The 22,502-nt window shown below is 36.5% G+C and overlaps 1 protein-coding gene and 1 long non-coding RNA gene across 22 annotated transcripts in view; one reads left to right on the plus strand and one right to left on the minus strand.

Moving 5' to 3' along the window:
* The window catches only part of LOC119247634 (uncharacterized), a 43,576-nt gene extending 37,974 nt beyond the window's left edge, over positions 1-5,602 (minus strand). Inside the window, exon 1 of the long non-coding RNA XR_005125789.2 lies at positions 5,141-5,602. This is a non-coding gene — a long non-coding RNA (uncharacterized LOC119247634). The remainder of the gene's footprint in view (positions 1-5,140) is intronic.
* Positions 1-22,502, plus strand: part of SOX5 (SRY-box transcription factor 5) — a 1,024,531-nt gene that overhangs the window by 970,845 nt on the left and 31,184 nt on the right. For all 21 annotated transcript variants that reach the window (XM_054696382.1, XM_054696384.1, XM_054696380.1 and 18 more), the window contains one exon: positions 12,321-12,498. In XM_054696382.1, coding sequence (XP_054552357.1) covers positions 12,321-12,498 — 178 coding nt within the window. The remainder of the gene's footprint in view (positions 1-12,320; positions 12,499-22,502) is intronic.

Below are 22,502 nucleotides of genomic sequence, written 5' to 3' on the forward strand. Positions count from 1 at the left end.
GAAAAAATTTTTTGTCTCCAGGGGGCAACATAAAAACTGGCCTTAGCTGACATACTATATAAATAGTCTCACCCCTTAGAATTCTTTAAATATATAGTTCCCTCCTGATCGCTGTGATGAAGACAATGAATGCCTTAATGACTCTACTGAGGTTATCATTAAAATAAAAGGCGATTTTCAACCATCAGCCATGTATCACTGTAAAATGCCCTGTAGGTAACCTTTGATACAACTCATTTGAAATATACCTGCATGGATTCATAGCCTTTGGTCAGGCTAGTAGGGGGGCGAAAGATCTTTTCTTTTCCTTCATTTCTTACAATATTGGTCCCTCTCTAAATGTTTGGACAGATTTGATGTATATAAATTGGCGTGTTTTAAGTTAAAACAAATCCAATCAAATAATAGTATTGAGAAAGTTGAACTATTTACTGCCCTTACATTTATGAATACATGTGGAATTGTAGCTACATTGTGAAAACAATTCATAATTTAGAATTAAAAGAATTTTGCAAGAGTCTAGACAAACATTACTCAACTGAGCTCTGCCTAATCCCTATCATAATTGGGTATAACAATTTCTTCAGAATTAAGCATATACAACTTAATTCCAGGCGTTACTCTGAAAAAACTATTGCCTATTCAAGGTGTTACTCTGATTTTTCAAAAAACTGTTGTCTAGCAATCCTTTTGCCTGTTGGCATTTAGATGATAGGTAGGCAGCTCTGAAAATGCCGAGGTCTAAACTCAGTGACTTGGGATCAAGTCCCAAAGTTATAGAGGTATGACTCTAGGCAGGTCTCTGAGTATCTCTAAACTCAGTCTATAATGTGGGACTGAAGGTATCTCATTTTCTTGTTATAATAATAAATAACACATGATGAAGCTTTTTAACTTGTAAAATAAAATTTACATGTGGCAAAGGAGATGGGTATCAGAAAATCAGTATTAAAATGTTCAAATAGAAAAATATTCAAATTATTAGATTTTAGATTACTAAATTTATTAAATGTACTTTTCTATGTTTTATAATATTTAACTGACTACTAAATAGTTATACAGCCAGACGTGTATAGGATTATGAACATGTATTTCTTCTTTGGAAACTAACCATTCTCATGATGAAATCAGCATTTCTTTTGGCATTAAATTACCAGGTTAAAAAGTATATAATTCTTCTAGTTGATTAGACATATCCCATGCCATTTCTTTCTTTATTTTTATTTATACAAGCATTGGATACAGTCAGAAACGTAGGAGGGTGAGAGAATTCACCAGAGCCAGAGTGGAGAGCAGAACAGGCAGACTGACGAAATACACTGCTGAGGGGAGCAGCGGGCGGCAGGAGAGGTCTGTGCACCATGTGGGACCCTTGCCTGGTGGCCAGGATCGAACCGGCGCTGCAGAGGCTGTGCAACCCAGTGCTCAACCACTGCACCACTGGGGAGGTCCCCATGCCATGTCTTTTACTCACTTGTTTGTTAGTAGGTTAATTTTGTGAGGAGAAAGTAAAAAAAAAAAAGTGTAAGTTATTCATATTTGGGAAATAACTGCTTTTGGTGGATATCTTGATAGGGAAAATATTTAAGTCATTTTTAGTAAAAGTCATCTAATCCCAAGTAACAAATTTTATAAAATTTAATGCTCCAAGAACTGATAACCTTAATAACTTTTTTGTGTTTTCAGATACTTTTGGAAAAATGTGGTGTGAGTATCCACAGAATAAGGGAATTAGAACTTTGTATAAAGTTCTGAAATTGCAGTTCAATTCAAACTCTAGGATCCAAAATCCAGATCTTAGTCCTAGACTATTGAATCAGCTGCATTTGTAACACAGAATTTGGTCTAAATATTCCAGACTAAATGAAATACAATTATCTTCCAAAAGAACTTCCTTCATGACACTCTTTTAAATTAAACTCAATATTTATTTAAGTATTGAGATTTTCTAGCAAGTTGCATAGCTTTAAACAGGTCTAACATTTAGTGTCTGAGTAGTGCTTACCAACTGGAATATAAATTCTTTGTATAGCCCTGGGAATAATGTCTAAAAGATTCAGTGGAACAAAATTAAAGAACGAATTTAACATATGAGGACAAAAGTAAGAGCAGGACAGGCAGGAAGTCCTCTAACTTTATATCAGAAAGGAAAACTGCTGACACTGCTCTTACTCTGAAGGGTGAGGATTAGACTTGGTTAAAGTGAGAGGGAGTGAGAGAAGTAAGTTTTGCATTTAAATTTTATTTTTACTTTTACTTATCTTTGGACTTTTTACCCTTTGTCTTCAATGACTGCCCCTCTATGTCTGAATGAATGGAGTGAAGAGAGTTGTAGTTTGGACACACTAGACTTGGAAAGTTCCAAGTTCAATTAATAGGAAGCCTGTCGCTAAGGAGTTCTTGACAATGGCTCTGTTAGCTGACATCTTTGAGTGGAAAGCAGTGAGTCCCAGAGATGTCAAACCTTCAGCTCAAAAGGAAAGCAAGAAGAAAAGGCAACAAAGCTCTGAAGACTGGGAACAATGATGAAATTCAAGTCGTAAAAAGAATTCATTTAACGAGATTGAAATGTTGGAGAGAGATGTTACCATAGTGCATATGCGCCTGTGCTGTTACTCATGAGGCAGAGCAGCATTTGCATTGTATGTAGATGTAAAGAAATTTTAAGACACATTATGAAAAAGCAATAGAAAGGATTTATAATTTATCAAGGGTTAGTTTTTGATTAAATTTCACTATTTATGTAATGAACATATACTAGTTAATGTAATTTTTTATTCAAGGCATATAGGGGATAAGTTAGACCTTGGTATATAAAGTAGACAAGTAATATACTAAAGCCTATTCTCAAAAAGTTGAACCACAGGAGTGAGAGCAGAGCATGAGTAAAGAGTAAAGGCTTCTTGAGTATTTTAAAATCTGACTATTTTGCTAACAACAATTCAGGAAAATGACTAATACAATAAAATGAAATACAATGTTGTACTTATTACATTTAATAGTAATACCTTAGTTTTCCCTAATCTTATCCCGTGTTGTGTCTCATTCACATTCAAATCCATTATAAATGCGCACGCAGATGTCTATTCTTCTCTGAGGTTCTCTGCCTTAGACAATGTGGCCTTTACTCAGGATTCCTAAATACACACTGATACACCAATGTACTGTCATTCTGTCATTAATCATTAATAAGTCACAGTGAGTGCATCAGACTAGTGGGGATTAGTGTCCATTAGAACGTGCACATGCTTGTGTGTGGGCATTAAAAATAAGGCATTTGATTTAATTAATCAGAATTAGTATTAAATGACTTATGTAGGATTATAGCTCTATTACTTCTCCTTTCTCCCAGTATAAAGCTATCTGAAGATGGTCTATCTACTTAGAATCAAGCCATTCTTGTCCTAGAATCTAGAAAAACGTTAATCCCTAAAAGAACTTTAGATGTTTTTTGCAAAAGAGTTTTTATAATCCTGAAGACCTTTTGAAGTATTTGATTTTGATTGTTTTGTTTCAAAATAAATTCATTCTTTTAACATTTTCATGAGTGTTATCCACAAATAACTGGCTTCCATGTGACTCCAGTGGTACAAAGTCTGCACTCTTTTGTATTGATTGTGTTTGTATTGTTCTGCCACCCTGTGATATTAATTCCTTTTGTAGATTTGTGTAGAAAGGTTGCTGAGCTCATTTTTATACATTCAGGTGCATGTAGATGTGTCATCCCCAACATAACAGTGGTAGTAGAATGTGATCCACGTGACCTTTTTACCTTAGAGCTTGCTTAGCAAGGCTGCATTGCTCTGATAGCTCCTACTTCTTTTTTTTTTTTCAAATCTATTCCATCACTTGATAACTTTGTATTTGTTCATTGTTCTTTCCACATAGCCTCGAGTGAAACTAATAGGAAAGTAACAGTGACAAGTGCTTTTTAATTATGAATCAGGTGAAGCCAAGAAAACATGTTCTTGAACATGGATTGACCATCTCTTTAATTTCTCTAAAGCAATTTCTTAAAGCTTCTGGATTACATGCAGAGGTTAATAAGAAGAGCTGGTTTGATTATTAACATTAATTCTTACTACTCTATGCTTTCTTTTGCTTCTTGGCAGTAGAACTATAACTCATTAAAAGTAATAGCATTAATTCAGATGTATTGGACACCGTAAGACAAAATAACCATTATTAATAGGAATTTTAAGCTGACTAGAGATCAGAGATTGCATAGTTGAATCTGTAATACTATATATCTTATAGTAGCTAATGTGTAACTATTCACATCAAATATTGTTGACTCTTGTATTCCTCTTATTTTCCCTCTTTTCAAGTATATTTAGAAAAATTTATTCTGCAGAATTTTTGTGAGTGGGTTTTCACTTGGTATTATGAGCTTCTAAAGATCTTCTCATGACATTCTTCTAAGTAAATATATAGAAACTTTATTTATACAGTATATTTTTAGAACATGTTGCAAATGCAAAGTAGAGGTTAGAGAGTTAACTTAAAATTAAAGTCTCAAAAGCTAAGGGGCCTCCCTGGTGGTGCAAGGGGTTAAGCACAGCACTGTGAAGCAATCTGCAGCCTCTGCAGCATAAATTTAATCCCCCCACCAGCCAGGGAGCAACCCCCAAGATGCAGCCGACCTCTCCTGTCTTGCCCGCTGCTCCACTCAGCAGTGTATTTCAGTCAATCTGCCTGTTCTGCTCCCCACTCTGTCTCTGGTGAATCCTCTCACCCTCTTCTGCATCTCTGGTCTGTACCCCAGCTCTTGTATGCATAAATAAATCTTAAAAAAAGCTAAGTTTTAAGATGTTAATTAGAAGGAAGAAGAAATATTGAAAAAGGAAAAACAGTGAAAAAAAGAATGACATCTAGCTTTGTGGAAGTACTACAAATAAAACTGAGAATGATTCATGAATGTGTTCATGCATTAGGTTAAATAAAGAGAAACAAGTATTTTCTTAGGAGTCAGAATGAGATTGTAATTTAAAAAAAATGCTTTGGAATCACATACGAACTTTATATTTGGCTATACTTCTGTTATAAAGTATGGGTTAATTATTGCTGCTTAACAAATCTCCCCAGGTTTAGTTATTTTAGACAATAAGCACTTATCTCACAGTTTCTGGGGTCAGCTCACCTGGGGTTGCAGTCATTCAGAAACTTGATGGTGCTTGCTATCCATTTCCAAAGTGGCTCTCCCATAAGTAAAAGTCAGTGTTGACCGTGGGCAGGAGGCCACAGTGCCTTGGCAGGCGGACTCTTCCATGACTGTTTGCATGTCCTCACCACATGGCAATTGTCGTCCTTGGGGGTGATCTTGTCCCCCAGGAAACTTTCAGCTCTGTCTAGAGATGCTTTTGGTTGCTGCCACTGTGTGGGAGTGCTACAAACCTCTAGTGATTAGAGATCAGGGTACTGATCTCCTGAACATCCTTGGATGTGATCCTCACAGTGAAGAGTTATAAGAGTTATCCTGCTCCAAATGTCAGTAGTTGGGAGGGTGAGAGGCCCTGCCCCAGTGCATGTTATTCAAGGAGAAGGAAGGTAGCAGGCTCAAGCCTTTGAGTATCTTTGAGTCAGACTGTCATTTCTGCAACATTCTGTTGGTCATAATAGATCCAGGCAGGGGAAGAATGACTGAAGGCCTCCTGGACACTGGCTATCACAAAGGATTGTATGTGTGGAAAGAAAAGTAGCGTTTGCTTTAGGTATTTCAGAGCAGTTTCTTTAAAAAAATGAGTGTAAAATATTATTGATATCCCAGAAGCTGCATTCTTTATTTTTTCCCTCTATTTGTTTTCAAATATATATGTCTTTGTATGTGTATAATTTATATATTGGGGCAATGAATCAACAAAGTCTAAAACAAGAAAAGCACTCCATTAAAGTATTAACAGAGACAGAACAGGGGATATTTTAAACAACAAATTAATGACTACTATGTGAACACCTTAAAATTAATTAAAGGCCAATAATTTAAATGTAAAAGCAGTGTTTAATTACCACATTGAAGCAAAAGCCCCCCAGCTACACTGCTAGTACCCTTAAAAGAAGCAGACAAAGACATTAAACAAAAGTGTAAAATGGCAAAATAAGGAATCAGATGAGAAACTAGAACATGTTACCCTCAGCCAAGTAACTGCAGACTTGCATTTAAGTGGCAATCAAGTGTAATTGTAGCAATAACACACAGCGAAAGCACACCTAGCAAGGAGTTCCTGGAGCTTTCCCTGCCTGGCTAAGGAGATGTCTCACAATGTCTTAGTCCACCAGTGAGCATGTGGTTATGACAGGGGCTTCAGGCCCTCATAATCTGTAAGGTGAGGGACTTTTAGGTAACAGGAACCTTCTGATGAGGTATGGAGTCAAGGTGGCTGAATGAATAGAATCCCTAATTCTTCAGAGGATCAGAAAATAATTTTAAGATCATGAATTAATTGATTTTGCGCTGCTTTGAATGGCTGTTGCACATAAATGTAACCCCCTCCTCATATAAATTCTTCATGAAGGAAATACACTCATCTCTTCAGAGATCCTTGTAAAATTTGTTTTTCTCTCTAGTAAGCTTCTGCTGAACTTTAGTAAGATGTGCCTCCTTCAGTGGTGACCGTGGGCGAGGGTTTCCACAGTGAATAATAAAGCTAGAGGAAAGGGGAAAGATAGGGTGAACATGTGCTAAGGAGGAGAGGTGCGGCAGGAGCATAGACTGTGCGTTTCAGCTCATCATGTCACTTCTCTACTTAATACGATTACTTCATCAGAGAGGATAATAGCAGCAGCGTGATTAATTTTGCAGCATGTTTCATAAATGCCTTTACTCTTCCCCATATGTTGTTATCACTCCTTACTTCACATGAGTATTTATCATAAATAAGGGGACAGTCACAATTTTCAAATTGTATAGCAAATGTACCCTGAAAATATGTATATGTTTGTATATTTATAATTGAAACAATATATTAAATGCATAGACATACTGTCTTCAGAGAATTCAGTATAAATAAAACACAGTTCCACATACATCTATACCTAGGACTTAAATAAGATGGCAGTGTACTTCTTTTGTCCTTTACTACTGACTACCCAAAACAAAGCCTCAGAGATGCAGGCGATGTCAGTTTATATGCATTTTTCTAATGCTAAACACACAACAGCCATTAATAAATAGTGGAAATTCCATTCAATAAATAAGGAATGTGTGGATGATTGCATGCATTTCTATTTTCTTGTCCACTGACATTAACTGCCAAATACATGTTTGATTTTCAGTGACTGCTTTAGGTCAACATTTAAGTAAGTAATGTTTTGTGATGACTGTGATATGACATGAACAAGGTCACCAGTCATACAATGAGAATGTATGACTGTTCAAGGGCCCACATGTAGGTCTCTTTCCATGTTGTAAAGAACAAGGACCCAGATGGGGAAAAAGGCATCGATGTCTTTAGGGTTCTGGCATCTGTGTCTTCTGATTGTTTATTAAAATTCCATACCAAAGAACTACAGGAAGGCGAAGGATTTGGGGGAGGGAAATCACCCTCCAGGACTCCAGAGAATGATTTTTCTTTGATAAATTACATTCAATTTATATACTTTAAATTTCTATATTTTAAGACCAAATATTTTGGTCTCTGCACCTTCTGAAATTATGACGATTGTACAGTTACATTAGAGTGAAATGATTTTTGCTAGAATAGACTCATTATTTAAAAACAACCTAGGGCCTCCCTGCTGGCACAGGCGATTGAGCGCCACACTGTGAAGCTGTCCACAGCCTCTGCAGCATGGGTTCGATCCCTGCCGGCTGGTGAGAATCCCACATGGCGAGGCAGACCTCTCCTGTCTCGCCCGCTGCTCCCCTCTGCAATGTATTTTGTCAGTCTGCCTGTTCTGTTCCCTACTCTGTCTCTGGTGATTCCACTCACCCTCCCGTGCATCTGGCCTGTACCCCAGTTCTTATATAAATAATAAATCTTTTAAAAAAATAAAAGCAACCTAATTGAAATACATTTTAAAATAACTATTTTAAGTGTTTGTCAGTGTGGTACCACTTCTCTGTTCATGATGACAAAGGCTATTTTTTTATTGCATCTGGGCCTACATATTTGCATCAAGTTCTTTTGCTTGTGCATTTACTATTACTTTGTGTGGGGGATTCTCATTGTCTGGGATACAAATTTATTAGTACCCCTGCAAGATTTCTAGTACCACAAGCTGATGTACTAGACTACAAACTGATGTTAAGTTGCTTGCTTTCAGATAAGTCATAATAGCTATAGTGATAAAGGCTGCCTGGACTATAGGTATGTTTGGATTATTTTACATTCTATTTGAGACAATTAAGATGAGACAGTTACTTCATTAGGAGAAATTATAATCATGAATAGGGTCCTAAAACATATGCTTGAATGTGTAATAGTATACCTCTTGCACATTATTGTTTGAATTATATTTTCTGGCATTATTGTACATGAACCCTTGATATTATTCTCAAATAATATTCTAACAACTCCTTAGTATTGTCAAAGGAAATTTTCAATGCTATGTAGTGATAACAGAGAAGCATAAAATATCACCAAAATATGTCATCAATTTTGTACCTTACCTTTAATGTATAAGATAGAAAATGTGTCTATAGAATTATATGGCTAGGTCTCAGTTTCAGAAAATACATTTCATCAATGTCTTTTTAATTTTGTCATATAAATGGAAAGTGTATGTATGTTGAGTCCAAAAATTGGGTTTCATTAGAACTTTTCTAAGGCTTAGTTTCCCCTGTGAGGTTATTATTATACCAATGTATTGAAGATTTTAAGAAATGCTTGAAATATTTATAATGAATTCTTTAAATGTCAGTAATGTCCTTCTATTAGTCAAAACATGCTTACATGTTAATTAAATGCTTGCTTCATATTTATCACAATTTTGGAACTAAACAGATATGTAAAATTCCTCTTAAAGTTCACTTTCTGTATTAATGAGATAATTATGAAGTATGTTATTGTCAAATATTTCATTTGGTAGTGTCATTTAACAATTGGACAAATAATTAAAAGGAAATTGGCTTCCTCACTGGTTGGTGGTGTACTTGATAAGAATTATATTTTCTATTGCTTTCTTCACCTTGAAAATTATTACATTTATATATATATGAATTATTTATAGTTTTAAAATGTATGTTTTATTGGTAAGAATAGTGGTTAATTATGCTAAGCTTTACAATTTATCCTAAATAAGAAACTGGAACTGAAAATAAAAAGTAGATAAAAACAACTTTACTGTTTGGTGCAAGTATTCATGATTGTAAGAATGCATGTCATAAATAAGCAGTCTACCTCCATATTTTATAGTGAGGGTTTTAAAATTTTCTAGTCAAATGAAAAGTAATTAATGGAAAAGGGAAACTGATGTGATTAGTTAATTGTATACTTTATGAATAATCTGCATTTGGTGTAGTAAATTATTAAAAGAGCCAAATTGTGAAGTAATATAATGAGTCAAAATTGTTTATATAGTTACCAGCATAAGAGTCAGGCATGTGGGTTTTTAATCAATCTACTGTTAGCCCAGTCACACAATGAAAGAGAATAAAAGGGCAATTTTTTTTTTCATTTTATATATTTTTACATCATTTTTCATTTTTGCACAATGTATGCATTTTCATCTTGGTTATAGTCCCCACACAAGCAACTATAAACCAGAGACACATGGCGGGGGCAGGGGGAGAGAAGGGAGTAGGAAAGGGCAATTTTGAAGGACATTTCTATCAACTTTGGAACTGTCAACCTCGGTTCTGTCCTAGGGGCTTTGCACTTTTTGGTTTTCAGACATTTGTGCTGAATGGGAAATATTAATAGTTCCGATGGTTCTCTTGGTCTCTTAAAAGCTTCGGGTAGTCATTTCCCAGTGTGTGTGTGTGTGTGTGTATAGTAGCTTAGTGCTGAAAGCTAAACACACCTCACTCCTCAGCACCCACATCAGCATCATCTTCATCAACATCTCCACACCCACATCCTCACATTCTAACCTCTGTGCTCATAAATCTCTTTGTTGCAACTCTGTGTATGTATTCTTTCTTTTATTTCTGCATCTATAATTTCTCCAAGTAGCCCCCAACGACTTTTTCAAGAGTTGTGACACTGTCCAAGATGGTAAGCAGGTAAAACATTTAATGGGGGGGAAGCACCTAGAATGTCTATAGCTGCATAGCAGTCAGTAAAGCTTCTGACAGGGTATTTATTTAAGCTGAATTGATGGGGAGAAAATGTGGGTTCTAATCCTTATTTGCCCATGTAGTCTCAGTGGCTTTTATAGTTTATTGTGTTTGTGACATTTCATTTATTATTAGCATATACTATCTTCTGAAAAAAAAATTGAAGATTGGGATAACAGTATGTGTTTTTTAATGTTACCTTTTAAATTAAGAAAGTTTTTAAAAGTGTTTAATTTTAAAAGGGGGGTCACAGCCTAATAAATTTTGTAAATAATTTCCCTTATATCACATATGGCTGTGACTTTCAAATGTTAGCATATGTAAGGACACTGGGAGTGCTTGGTGTAAATCACAAGATGGACAATTTGCCTTTCTGAGAAGTTCCCAGCTGGTGCTGAACCACATTTTGAGACCCACTTATCCAACTAGAGAATAGGAAAAAAGGGACATGATACTCCTAGGATTCTGGCAGCTGTAGCATTCTATATAAGGATTATAACTGATCAGCTCATCTAGACATGTCACATTGAAAGACCTGGCAATACATTTACCCCATATTTTAAAAACAAAAGTAAATGCTTCAAAATTATATTGAGTCATTCATAGAATTACCTTACTTCATCTTCTTCCCAGATTTTGTGAATCCACATAAATTTGACATAATATTCATTAATTTATTATGCATTTACATGATTCCAGATTGTCATTTGAATCATTTCATGGATTTTCTAGCAACTATTCTTTTCTCTGAACTACAAAGCAGAATTGAAAAAAAAATGTTGAGTACTTTTCCTTGAACTTAATGGGTATGATTAGGCATGAGATCTAATAGCAATAAATAACTTTCACAATTATAAACTTGAACTAGAGAGCATATTATGTTATTTTGCCATGTCTGTAAGGTGACTTGTTTCAGAGTTTTTAGTAAACAGTAATGTATTTGTGCTTGCTGTGATTCCATGTCACCCTCACATCTTTGGATTCTACACTGACTCACGCTTAACAAAGTTAGTCTGCTACCACTGGTAGATGGTTTATGTTCTTAACTCGTGAGGAGGAAAGAGCTTAGTGGAAATGAAAATTTTATTTTGCAATAGCTAAATCAAATTGAATATAATGTAAACAATTAAGGTACAAACAGTTGATACAATATTTCAATTTTAGGGCACAGAAAAGGGATTAAATCATCTTGCAAAGAAAGAAAAGTGATGTAATGTTAATATTATCTGAGTCTTATGAATGACATGATCAAAATCTTAATAATGACATATGTAAATTTTATGTATGAAATTAAGGATTAACATAGGTATTAAATACAATGTGAACTATGTAAACTGGGTCCTATTCAAGCACCAAATAATTGGGAATTATTGTATGTACAAAGTGCATACAGTACTGTATGTACAAAGTGCAAATCCTCATGCCACCATATCAGATGCTATAAGGAAAATCTGGGAAATAAATTGGGATCTCAAAAATGTTAAGTGTTTCGGCCAGTGTTACATGTAAATAAATAGTATATGTTAGGATATTGTTAATTACATTTATTTTCATTTTTGACTCAAATCTAAAAGTTATTTATCTGAAATTTCAGAGAAAATATTATTTTTTAAAAAGTTAGACAGTCTTCTTGTATTTAATCTGGAGAGCTTTGTGATGCAGGGTGCAAACCACTTAACTCTTCCTTCGATGTTCCACTCACTCTGCCTGAGAACCACCAACAAAAGTGCTTGGGGCTCAAACCCAGAGGTTGAACAAAACCTATTTATATCATGATCATATATTAACAGGGTATTGTCTCTCACTTAAAAAATAGTACAAAAAACACCTTTTTTTTAAGAATTCTTATAGGCAACATCATTTATGAGCTTTTTGGATACTTGAATGCACGTGTACTTTTCATATACAAAAGGTTTTTCATGCTATGTAGTTGAAGGTGACATTGTTGACAGCTAACCAGACATGATAATGTTCAGACTGAATGTTAAGATCACTGATTGGTAGAGTGACTTGATGGGGAATGACAGGCTGTATACTTGTGTTTTTCTGAGCATTTTTGATCAGCCTTTCCTTACCACAGCTCATGTTCTAATGATCATTGCAGGATGAAGTGGCACAGCCACTGAACCTATCAGCTAAACCCAAGACCTCTGATGGCAAATCACCCACATCACCCACCTCTCCCCATATGCCAGCTCTGAGAATAAACAGTGGGGCAGGCCCCCTCAAAGCCTCTGTCCCTGCAGCATTAGCTAGTCCTTCAGCCAGAGTTAGCACAATAGGTAAGTTCTGTTTCTTTTGTTCTTGATAATTTTCGGTTTATAGCAATTGAATGGAATCTTTTGTGGCAAATCACGTATACCCTGTGCATGGCTTTAATTCCAAAGGAGAGTTTCAGTTTGATGAACCTCATAGATGTGTTTTAAACATGCCAATGAAATTTATAACTGAAGTACAAGTTATAATGACCCTGAAAATTGTATTGAACTGGTTATGTTTATTGACGTTAAAGATATTCTAAGACATTAAGTTTATTTTTAAAGATCTAGATTACAGTTTTTCCAGAATGTTGTTAGATGACTTGCCTTCACCATCACTGAAGTTATGTCCATTTTTGTGATGAGTACAAAGTATATATGATGATGAAATACATTTTGTCTGCATCCACAGTCTCCTGTCAGGATGTGAACTTTCTTCCATTCCTTATTGCTTGATGTGTACTTGAAAACACCAGCGTATTACAAAAAAGTGGAAGCTTCAGTTTTCATAATTGTTATTTGATAAATGCTTTGTAAGTTAAAATTTTTTATCTAGTAATTTTAATTTTACTAACACAAAATAGGCTATAAATGTTTGCACCACCTACCTTCACTGATATATCTGCTGTTTGCACATAATTATATGGAAGCTGGCGCAGACCAGCTCTAGCTGGGGAAAATGAGAACAGGTCAGTTGTAGCAAGTGTTACTCCAGAGCGCCAGTCCCACCCTGTAGTCAGAGAGGAGAGTGCTGAATTCTATTTGGGAAAGATTCCAAAGACCAAGTGAAGAGGTCTGAATTCAGATGTAGCTTTGAAGAAGAGATATGTTGTAAGGCATTATAGGCTATATCGGGGGAAGGGGGGATGGAATAAAATAGCCTCTTTTTGATGCACTGATTTGGCTGAAATATAAATTGAGTGTGGAGTGGAAAGTGATCACAGCTAAAACAGAAAGGGGCAGATGGAATCTGATTGAATGCTATCCTAAGATATTTTGACTTTTTCTCCTGACAGCAATATGATCAGAATTCTCAGAAGACTATTGGCAGCAGAAAGAAATGGGAATCAGGGAAACCATTGTTTTAGAGTAGGACATGAATGAGTTGCAAGAAATGGAAATACAAGAAATGATAAAGCAGAGACTAGATTGAAGAGGTATTATTGAGGAAGAACCGGTATAACTTGCTCACTATATAAAGTAACCTGGTAAACTTCAAGTTGGAATCAAAGGATTCTAGGATTCTGTATATACAGAATAAGAATAGTGCATCCCTTAACCATGAAAGAACTAGAGTAGAAGTAGGTTTGGGGGAGATGAAAAGATTTAGTAGGAGTTTAACTTGAACCACAGGGCACCATGTAAGTAGAAATATCCAAGGGAAACCTGTAAATATGTCTGATGTGTAAAAGAAGGGATAGATTTGTAAATGTGGAAATTATTCTGTAATAGGCTGTTGAAGCCACAAGAGCATTTGCTCACTGAAAAAAAGGGTGTGTGTGGAAAGAGGTGGTATGAAGAACCATAGTTACCAGTAGTCTGTTGCTCTGTAACAGATTAACCTAAACAATCAACATTTATTATAACACAGTTTGCAAGGATTGCGAATCTGAAAGCATTTTAAATAGGTGGGTCTGACCCTAATATCTATATGATTGCAGTCAGGATGGTTGCCAGTCATCTACCTGTTACTTCACTGGGGTTGGAAGACTCTTGTCCAAGATGACTCATTTATGTGCTATTGACTGGAGATTCCAGTTCTTGGCCATGTGAGTTTTTCCATAGGGATACTCAGAAAATAACAGCCACCATCTCCCAGAGCAGATAGTCCAAGAATGAGAGCAAGCCATGGTGCTTTCTGTGGCCTGGTTTCCAAATTCACACACAGTTAATTCTGCTTTATTATTTTTATGATAATAGCATCACTAAGTACAGCCCAACTCAGAGAAAGGAGAATTAGGCTCCAACTCTGAAAAAGTTCTTTTTACATGTTTTAAAACCCACCACACATTTTCAGGAGGAAAATTGATAAAAAGCAAGTGAGTATCTTAGAGTAAGCTTGAAGATAGGACAAGGTCATGCTAGCCTAGGAAAAATGAAAGTTTCAAAAAGGAGGGGTTATTTAATGGTATCATTCTATCGAAAAGTTAGAATATGAGAAAAACTTTAGGATTTAGTTGGTGTTCATGGATAGGTAGACTGACAGATTTTAGTAGAATAGTTTAGCAGAAATCTGAACATCAGAGTTGCAGAATATGAAGACTAAAGGGGCAGTTGATATATAGACTATCCTTGTAGGGATGTTGTTTTGAGATTGCTGAATAGTGACTGATTTTAGAATATGAAAATTGGATAGATGGATGGATGGATGAATGGATGGAAAGCTAGAATCTGTCTAAATCTATTCAGTCTATCAATATCGATCTCTCTACCTATATATAGGTCTGTATTTGTCTATGATGAGATGAGGAAGAAGAGTTGGAGAAATGTATAGGTATGAAAAAAAAAAAATACCGGGTCATCATAAACTGAGAGAAGAGATGTTTCAAAAGGATTAGCCTTGGAAAACAGAAAAGCACTTTCCTTTTTCTGAGACTGAAGGAAATAAAGAAAATGGTAAAATTGCAGATAAATTGTGAGATGGGCAGAAAGAAAACTGGAGGAGTGTATTTCAAATGTTCCAATCTCCACAAAGTGAAATCCAGATTATTTGCTAACAGGAAGTCAGTGTGGGGCAGTGGGGCTGTAGTGAGAAGAGAAACAGGAGAAAGTTAATTTTTGAGAAGTTTAAGAATGGCTTGGGTTAGAGGTGTGCCTTGAATCAATATGCAGTGTTCTTACTCTCAATTATCCTGCTCAACATCCTAAAAGGACAGAAGGATAGAATATACTTTTGTTTCCCATGCACATGGAAGAAAAATAATTTCTATAAGAATAATTCACTTCCATAATATACATGAAGGATCATAAATATCAGTGTTGGTATAGGAGCGCCTTTTGTATTACTGTCAGTAGAATAAGAACATTTAAGAAAATAACCAATATATTTGCACTTTTACCATAGGAAAAATTTTTACTTCAGCATCCGCAGCTTAAGTATGACAAAATATTTTAGGAAGGGAGGAATGTATTTAATCACATTTATCATTTGATTTTCTCCACTGCTGATACTTTGTTTTGTTTTTTTTTTTTTCCTGAAAAGTTCCTTCATCACATACACATACCTCGTATTTTCCCAGGATTTAAGGCCGCTACAATTTACTTTTCTCTTTTCAACAAATGCAGATGTTGAAAGCTGAAACCCTAATGAGTAATAATGTAGTTGGATAAAAGCTGTGAGCATTAATGGTATTGTAAAGGTCACCCTGAAATAAGAATTAATGTGTTATGCCATTAATAAAGCACAGGAAACTGTGAACAAAGATAACTTAAGTTATTGTTAATGACATGGGGCTCTTTGCTATATGTCTATTAGCTACAAATATAGAAGTGAGTTTTTGAGGCTGGTGGCCAGTATCACAGCATATTCTATAAGAATACCTTTGATATGGCACACAAATGACAGGCAGCTCCGCAGAAAGGAGCCTTCAGTGTTGCAAACAGTTCAGGGAAGAATGATGGATAATTTTAGAATCTTTTGACCAGATGTTATCTTTCCTTTATTGGCCTTTTCCATCTATGTTGTACATATGTATAGGACAAGAGTAAGTTGCAAAAAATAGAAATACATTTTTTTCAAAGCATTTTAATCCATTTTCAGTGCAGCTAATTTTAGAATTCCAGATCCTTAACTAGATGGAGCAGATATCCATATCATCTATTCAAAAATGTTGCTCATCAGTAACAGGGGCCTAAAGTGGCTAAGTGCATATGCAGGGATTTTGAACAAGTTCTTGTCCCAGCAGCAATAGTGCTGTAGTTCTGGGTTTCTTAGCTCCATTTTAATTTCAAGAAAACAAATGTAGGTGGAGGTGTAGTAATTTCCCTTAGTGGAGGTTAAGACCTTATTTCATAGTCTCAGGGATGACAAGCTTCTGTTTAGTTGCTGCCTATGAAACCTCTGCAATAATTGCTCTTCTCAGTCATTTATCCTTTCTCTCATTCATCCAGTAACTGAGTATTAAGTATCTTGTCTGTATCATACATTTTGCCAAGTGTGGAAGACAGGCAGATGAAGTCTTATGTTGAGGCTTTAGATGCCTGCAGTCTTTGCTTGACCATGTCTTTGGAAGATACTGGAACATACTGTTCCCTTGATTCTTCAGGGGAAAATGCCATCGATGCACACTGATTCGTAAAATGAAGGAAAATATTTTCAAATCCATTAATTTGATACTTCATAACTTGCTAATTTAAAATATGACTTGAAAGAGGATGTTACCTTGATATTTCATTTTAGTTTACATTTTTAGGGAGAAAAACTTCTATGAAGGTTAGTGATTACACAAAAATATTGTTACGGTTTCATAGAAAGCCATTGGGTTACCAGAAGTTAGATGTTTTATTTGACATCTGGCAATTAATATTTGCATAGCACTTTTACACTTTAGGGTTTATTATTTGATTAATTCTTATGAACTTTCTTAGATAAAGACATGGCTACATGTTGGTCTGCCAAAAACTGTGATGATAATTGACTTTAAAAATGGAAAAAAAAAATTAGTATTTGTGGAAAATAACTTGAAAGACATATGCCCTTACTTCTATTTGTAGTTAAAAGGCCTATGTAAAACAGGCATGTAGCAAAGAAGAATTTGTGTTACCCTGATAGCATCTGTTTCAGCACATGGATTTCAGCAAATCCGTGTCATGATTGGCAAATACTGAGATGAAGACATAGATCATCTATGAACTAGGAATCATGAAAGTGGATACTTTCAACTTAGAAATGTCCACTTATTTCTTAAAGACTCTGCCATGAGCCAAAGGAATGAAAGACTGAAAGAAAAAAAAAATCTCACTAATGTAAAAGACAAACAGAAAAATGCAAGGCAGTGTGACAGCACAAGCACACACCAGGTTCGGAAGGAACATACAAACGGAAAATACTAAAGTTGCCAAGCACTTCTCTGGAGTATGTCAGAATAGTCCTTACAGAAGGGGTGACATTGAAACAAATTCCCAAACACACCACAGTAAAAAGGAAAAGGTAGGAGTGAGCAGTGGGGGTGGCAGGAGGAAGGACTGTCTTTGGAACAGGAAACAGGAATAGTCCTGTGCCCTTCAGCACAGAACTCGTGGAAGATGGAGAGGAAGCGGCACTGGAAAGGTGAACTTAGTTGACATCATGAAGAGACTTTGGGCTGCATGGAAATGTTTGGGATTTCTCCCAGAGTGATTTTTTTAGGGAATGTTATGTTGTCCCTCTGTACTTTGGAAAGTATGCGTACCGTTGTTATCACTTAAAGAATCACAGTACACAGTAATACAGCAATACCTCAAAATTTTGGGAATTCGTACCATGAAGAAACCTTTAAAATTAATGTTTCTCAGACTTACCTGAACATGAATTTTTCACAGGTTATCATTTTGCTAACAGCTCCTTCAAGCACTAAGGCACAAGAGATGAGTTATTGAATGAGGTATTGTGACATGACCCAAATTCCCTAATTTTCTTTTAAACTATTCAAGGACGCTTTTTCCTCTGTAAGCGCTTATGAGATAGATTTAAGGAATGCAACCCTAAAGATAGGGAAAATGGTTAGGAAAGCAAGGCAATGAACTGGTTAGATTAGATAGGAGGCAACCTTAAGGAAAGCAGGGACCAAGCGGATGGAAAAGGACGTAACTGATAGAGCCCCTGGTTGCCTTTTATATCATCTTAGATGACTCTCATGTGACTGCATGGGCAACTGGGAAAGATCTGTAACATAAAAGAACAGATTGCAGCTGTGGGAGGATAATGGATTCTGATAGATACGCTGTATGTCAGGGACATGGGACATTCAAGCAGAGAAGCTTAGTACACGTATGACTATCTGGAAATCAGGAAGGACTTGAAGCAGGTGATAGATATGCACAGGACTTAGGATCATTGAGTCATAGCACACTTAGGACCAGTTGTGCTGCACTGGTTTCTAAGGTTGCCACCATAAATGACCATATGTGGGGTGGCTTAGAACAGAAATTTATCCTCTCACTATTTAGAGCTAGAAATTCAAAGCCATCATGCCATCAGGGTTAGTTCCTCTGGAGGCTCCGAGGGAAAATCTGTTCCAAGCTGTTGCCTCGCTGCTGGCAGTCCTCAGTGAACCTGAACTTACACATGCATAAACCCACCTCTGCCTCCATATTCAAACGGCCTTCTCCCTATGTCTCTGTCTCAGAGCTCTCCTTCCTGTTAGAAGAACACCAGTCACTGTGTTAAGGCCCACCCTAAATCCAGTGTGATTTCAAAGCAAAATCCCTAATTGAACTACGTCCTCAGACTATTTCCAAATACTGTCTCATTCACAGTTTGCTGGGGTTAGGACACGATTCAACCTATTACAAGTAGTTTCCTGTCTTTCCTTTTCCCTTTCAACAGCTTCTTTCCTTGTGGGGCAGCTATTACTCACTCTTTCTATTTAGATGTTATTCCTATAAAATTGGACTTTGTAGTTTGCCCCCGTATTTTTTTTGCTCCTTTTTTTCTGTCCCTGATAATATGTAAAAGAGCCTTTTTCAATTCAATTTTTGACAATTTTGTTGGTAATGGATAAGAAGATACACCCAGACATGAAAAATCAAATTATGGTCAATTTAACAAAGTTAGGAAATCTCAAAGATTTCCTACATTAATGATTCCTAACCTCTGTTTTCTCGTTTGAGGTGCAAACTGTAAGCCACTTAGGCCTTCGCCCTCTGACTCCTGATATTTAGGCTCAACAAAGCTCTCTTTACCACATGTCCTCCGTTCTGATTCTGTTTTTAGATGCACTTGCTACCAGAATATATAATGAAGGCAGAACGAAATGTATGAGGTGATCATTGAGGTCTGTTTTGGATTCTGTTGGGGTGACATTCATAGAACCTCTGACCAACAAGAAATAACACCCTGGCAGATTTTGTCATGATGGCCAAAGCCTGTGACATAGTTGCTGAGGGTAAGCATTCTAGGGAAAATGCAGAAAAGAATGGAATTAAATGTTTTTCTTGTCTCTGCAATTACTAAGAGTTACCTACTCTTTCACATATGTATTTCATGTAATGTCTCCATCAACCTTCTACTCATTTTACAGTTGAGGCAAATGAGATCAGTGTGAATATGTTATAATGTGGCAAATATCTCACTTCCCAGGAAATGGAAACCCAGTTCCATTTGAATCCAATGCCCAAATTCTACCTATTTCACTATTCTGCTTTGTAAACTGACAGTTATTGAATGACTTTTTAAAATAACCATGTGATATGTTATATCACCATTTCTTCATCACAACATCTGTGTTACCTTGGTGAGTGTTAGCCCCCATTGAACCAATGAGATCACTGAAACTTAGAAAAGTAAAAAAAAAAAAAAAGTATACAAATTACATAGCAAGTAAATAGCACAGCTAGGATTTTAATTTAGACTTGTCCAACTCAAAGATCCCGGCTTTTTCTGAGGATGAAAACCTTGGATCAAAATCTAGGGCCTCCCTAGTGGTGCAAGGATTAAGTCTCAGCACTATGAAGCTCTCCACAGCCACTGTAGCACGTGTTCGATCCCCGACCAGGAAGCTACCCACATGGCGCAGCAGATCTCTCCTGCCTCTCCTGCTGCTCCCTTCAGCAGTGTACTTCAGTAGATCTGCCTGTTCTGCTCCCCACTCTGTCTCTGGTGAATCCCCGCATCCCCCATACCTCTGGCCTGTACCCCAGTTCTTGTATGCATAAGTAAATCTTTAAAAAACATCTAAAGAGCTGGTGGAGAAAGGATCCAAGTAAGAATATGAAGATGGTGAGGAACAGAGGACAGGGAACCCAGTGCTATGAAGAGAAACTAGGAGGAAGGAATTTCTATTAAGAGAAATCAGCAGTGCTGGCATTCTACAACGAATGGAAACTAGCCCCTGGATATGGCAACTGAAGGAACAAGGAAAGCAGAAGCCAGACCATAGTGTGGATGGTTGCATGAGGAAAGAGTGGGAGAGTATTGTAGGAATCATCCAGAAGTTGGGTTTCAAAGACAAAGAGAGAGACCAATTGGATAGACAGAGAGGACAACCCAAATGTTGAGAGAGAGAGAGAGATTTGCTTGTTGAGGAGAACCCCAAGTAATTACAAGTTCAGGTGGTAGAGATCAGAAAGATAATATATGTAAGAGAGTAATCATTGGGGAGGTATAGAAATTTAGAACATGAATTTCGGGGATTACCTTGAATGAAAAAAAAGGGGCGTCACTTTCACTGAAACAGAAGGGGGAAGCGGGCCTAAAAGGAGATAGACTAGAAGCTGGCATGGTGCCCAAGGGTGCCTGTGAGGAAGGTGGGTTTGAGCTTTGCTGGCCCATCCAGTCTCAGGCCAGCCATTTGCGGAACCAGAGAATCAGTGAGGTCAGGGATTCCATAACTGTAATAAAAACAAAATGTAAAAAAACAGCAAACAATGCTGTTGTCAGTTCTGTAATATGTGAATATTTAGGATTAACACAACAAATACAAATGTTAGAATTTCATTTGTATGTAAACATTTTAACTAAAATTCCAAGGTCTCTAAAAATACTGATGTTGATTTCAAAAGCAAACACTGATCTCCACCTGCACAGGAGCACACACATATTTCCTCACATTGGAAATCACCATGACAGACCGTCAGTCTGTCAGTTACTAACCCCCATGATAATTTGCACCCCTTTTGTATCTACATTATTCTTTTTTTCTAAACGATAGTGTCTTGGCAGTGCCTACAAAGCATAAAGAATTCATGCTTTTATTCAAAGCCATGTGTCAAACCATTTCAAATATATTCATGTTCTGGAGAAGCTAGCTGGACTACAGAAACACTTGATTCCAGGTTGTATATAACCATGGGTTAGAGGAGAGACCTATCAAGCTGATCTTCACATCTTGCTCAGTGAACATGTTCTGAGACAGTCGCTGTCATAGAGGAGCTGTATTTCTTTCAGAAGGGTAGGCTTCAGGAACAGAATAAATTCGATAGTAATACGTGAAGAAGGTTGTTTAGAAGAATACAAGGATGATACAAAGTTAAAAACAACCATCTTTTATAATTAATATTAACCCTGAAGGTCTGACCTATGAGCAGGAATATTTTGTTCTTTGAATAAGTTCCAATGAATTGAGCTCTGAGAGGCAAAATACAGAGGAACTCTCAAGGCTCTCTTCTCTGTCGTCTGTGTTGGCCCTGAGCTTTCTGCCTGGAGGAGCTCCGAGGACAGGGTCCGGTGTGTGAGTGGTGCGGGGAGGCACTTTAGAACCTCCAGCGCTGAAGCACTGCACTAACCTGACATCAGCTTCTTTAGTAGAAATGTTCAAGCTGCAAGAAAGTATTCTGTGTTTTTTGGCAATCAACAGATCAGATACAAGTCTAGCAATACAACGAGGATGTGTAATCTGACATGATTAGACAAGGCTCTTTAGTACCAGAACATTCATAATTGAGACAAAGAAAGAGTATTAATAACACTTTCCTAACACGGCAGTTAGCCATTTTATATTTCCTTTCTTTAATCTTAGTGTTTTTCAACAAATCATGGGATTTAATAGCGTGTTTTGGCAGATTAGAGGATTTATGGTCCAGATGTTTTTTGTTCTAAAAATGGATTAGGGTGTAAAGTTTGCTGGAATCCATGGAACATGTTGAGGCAAGCCGGTCATTTTATGTGTGATTAGTGCCTGCCTTCTGTCTCACAGTCCCTCCATCTGTCACAATTCACCAATGGATCTGGTTAGATTTAGCCTCATGTCACAAACAAGTCCCTTTTCTGGGCAATTTCATATTATAGATTCAGTTTATGCCATTTTATGCCCTAGTTAAAAAGATAGTGAAAGACGAGATATTAGCTTTCCTCTCAATATTTACAAAACAGTCTTTTCCTATCTCTATTT

Source organism: Talpa occidentalis, unplaced genomic scaffold (assembly GCF_014898055.3).
Source record: "Talpa occidentalis isolate TD23 unplaced genomic scaffold, MPIMG_talOcc4v2.1 talOcc4.16, whole genome shotgun sequence".
Taxonomy (NCBI): Eukaryota; Metazoa; Chordata; class Mammalia; order Eulipotyphla; family Talpidae; genus Talpa; species Talpa occidentalis.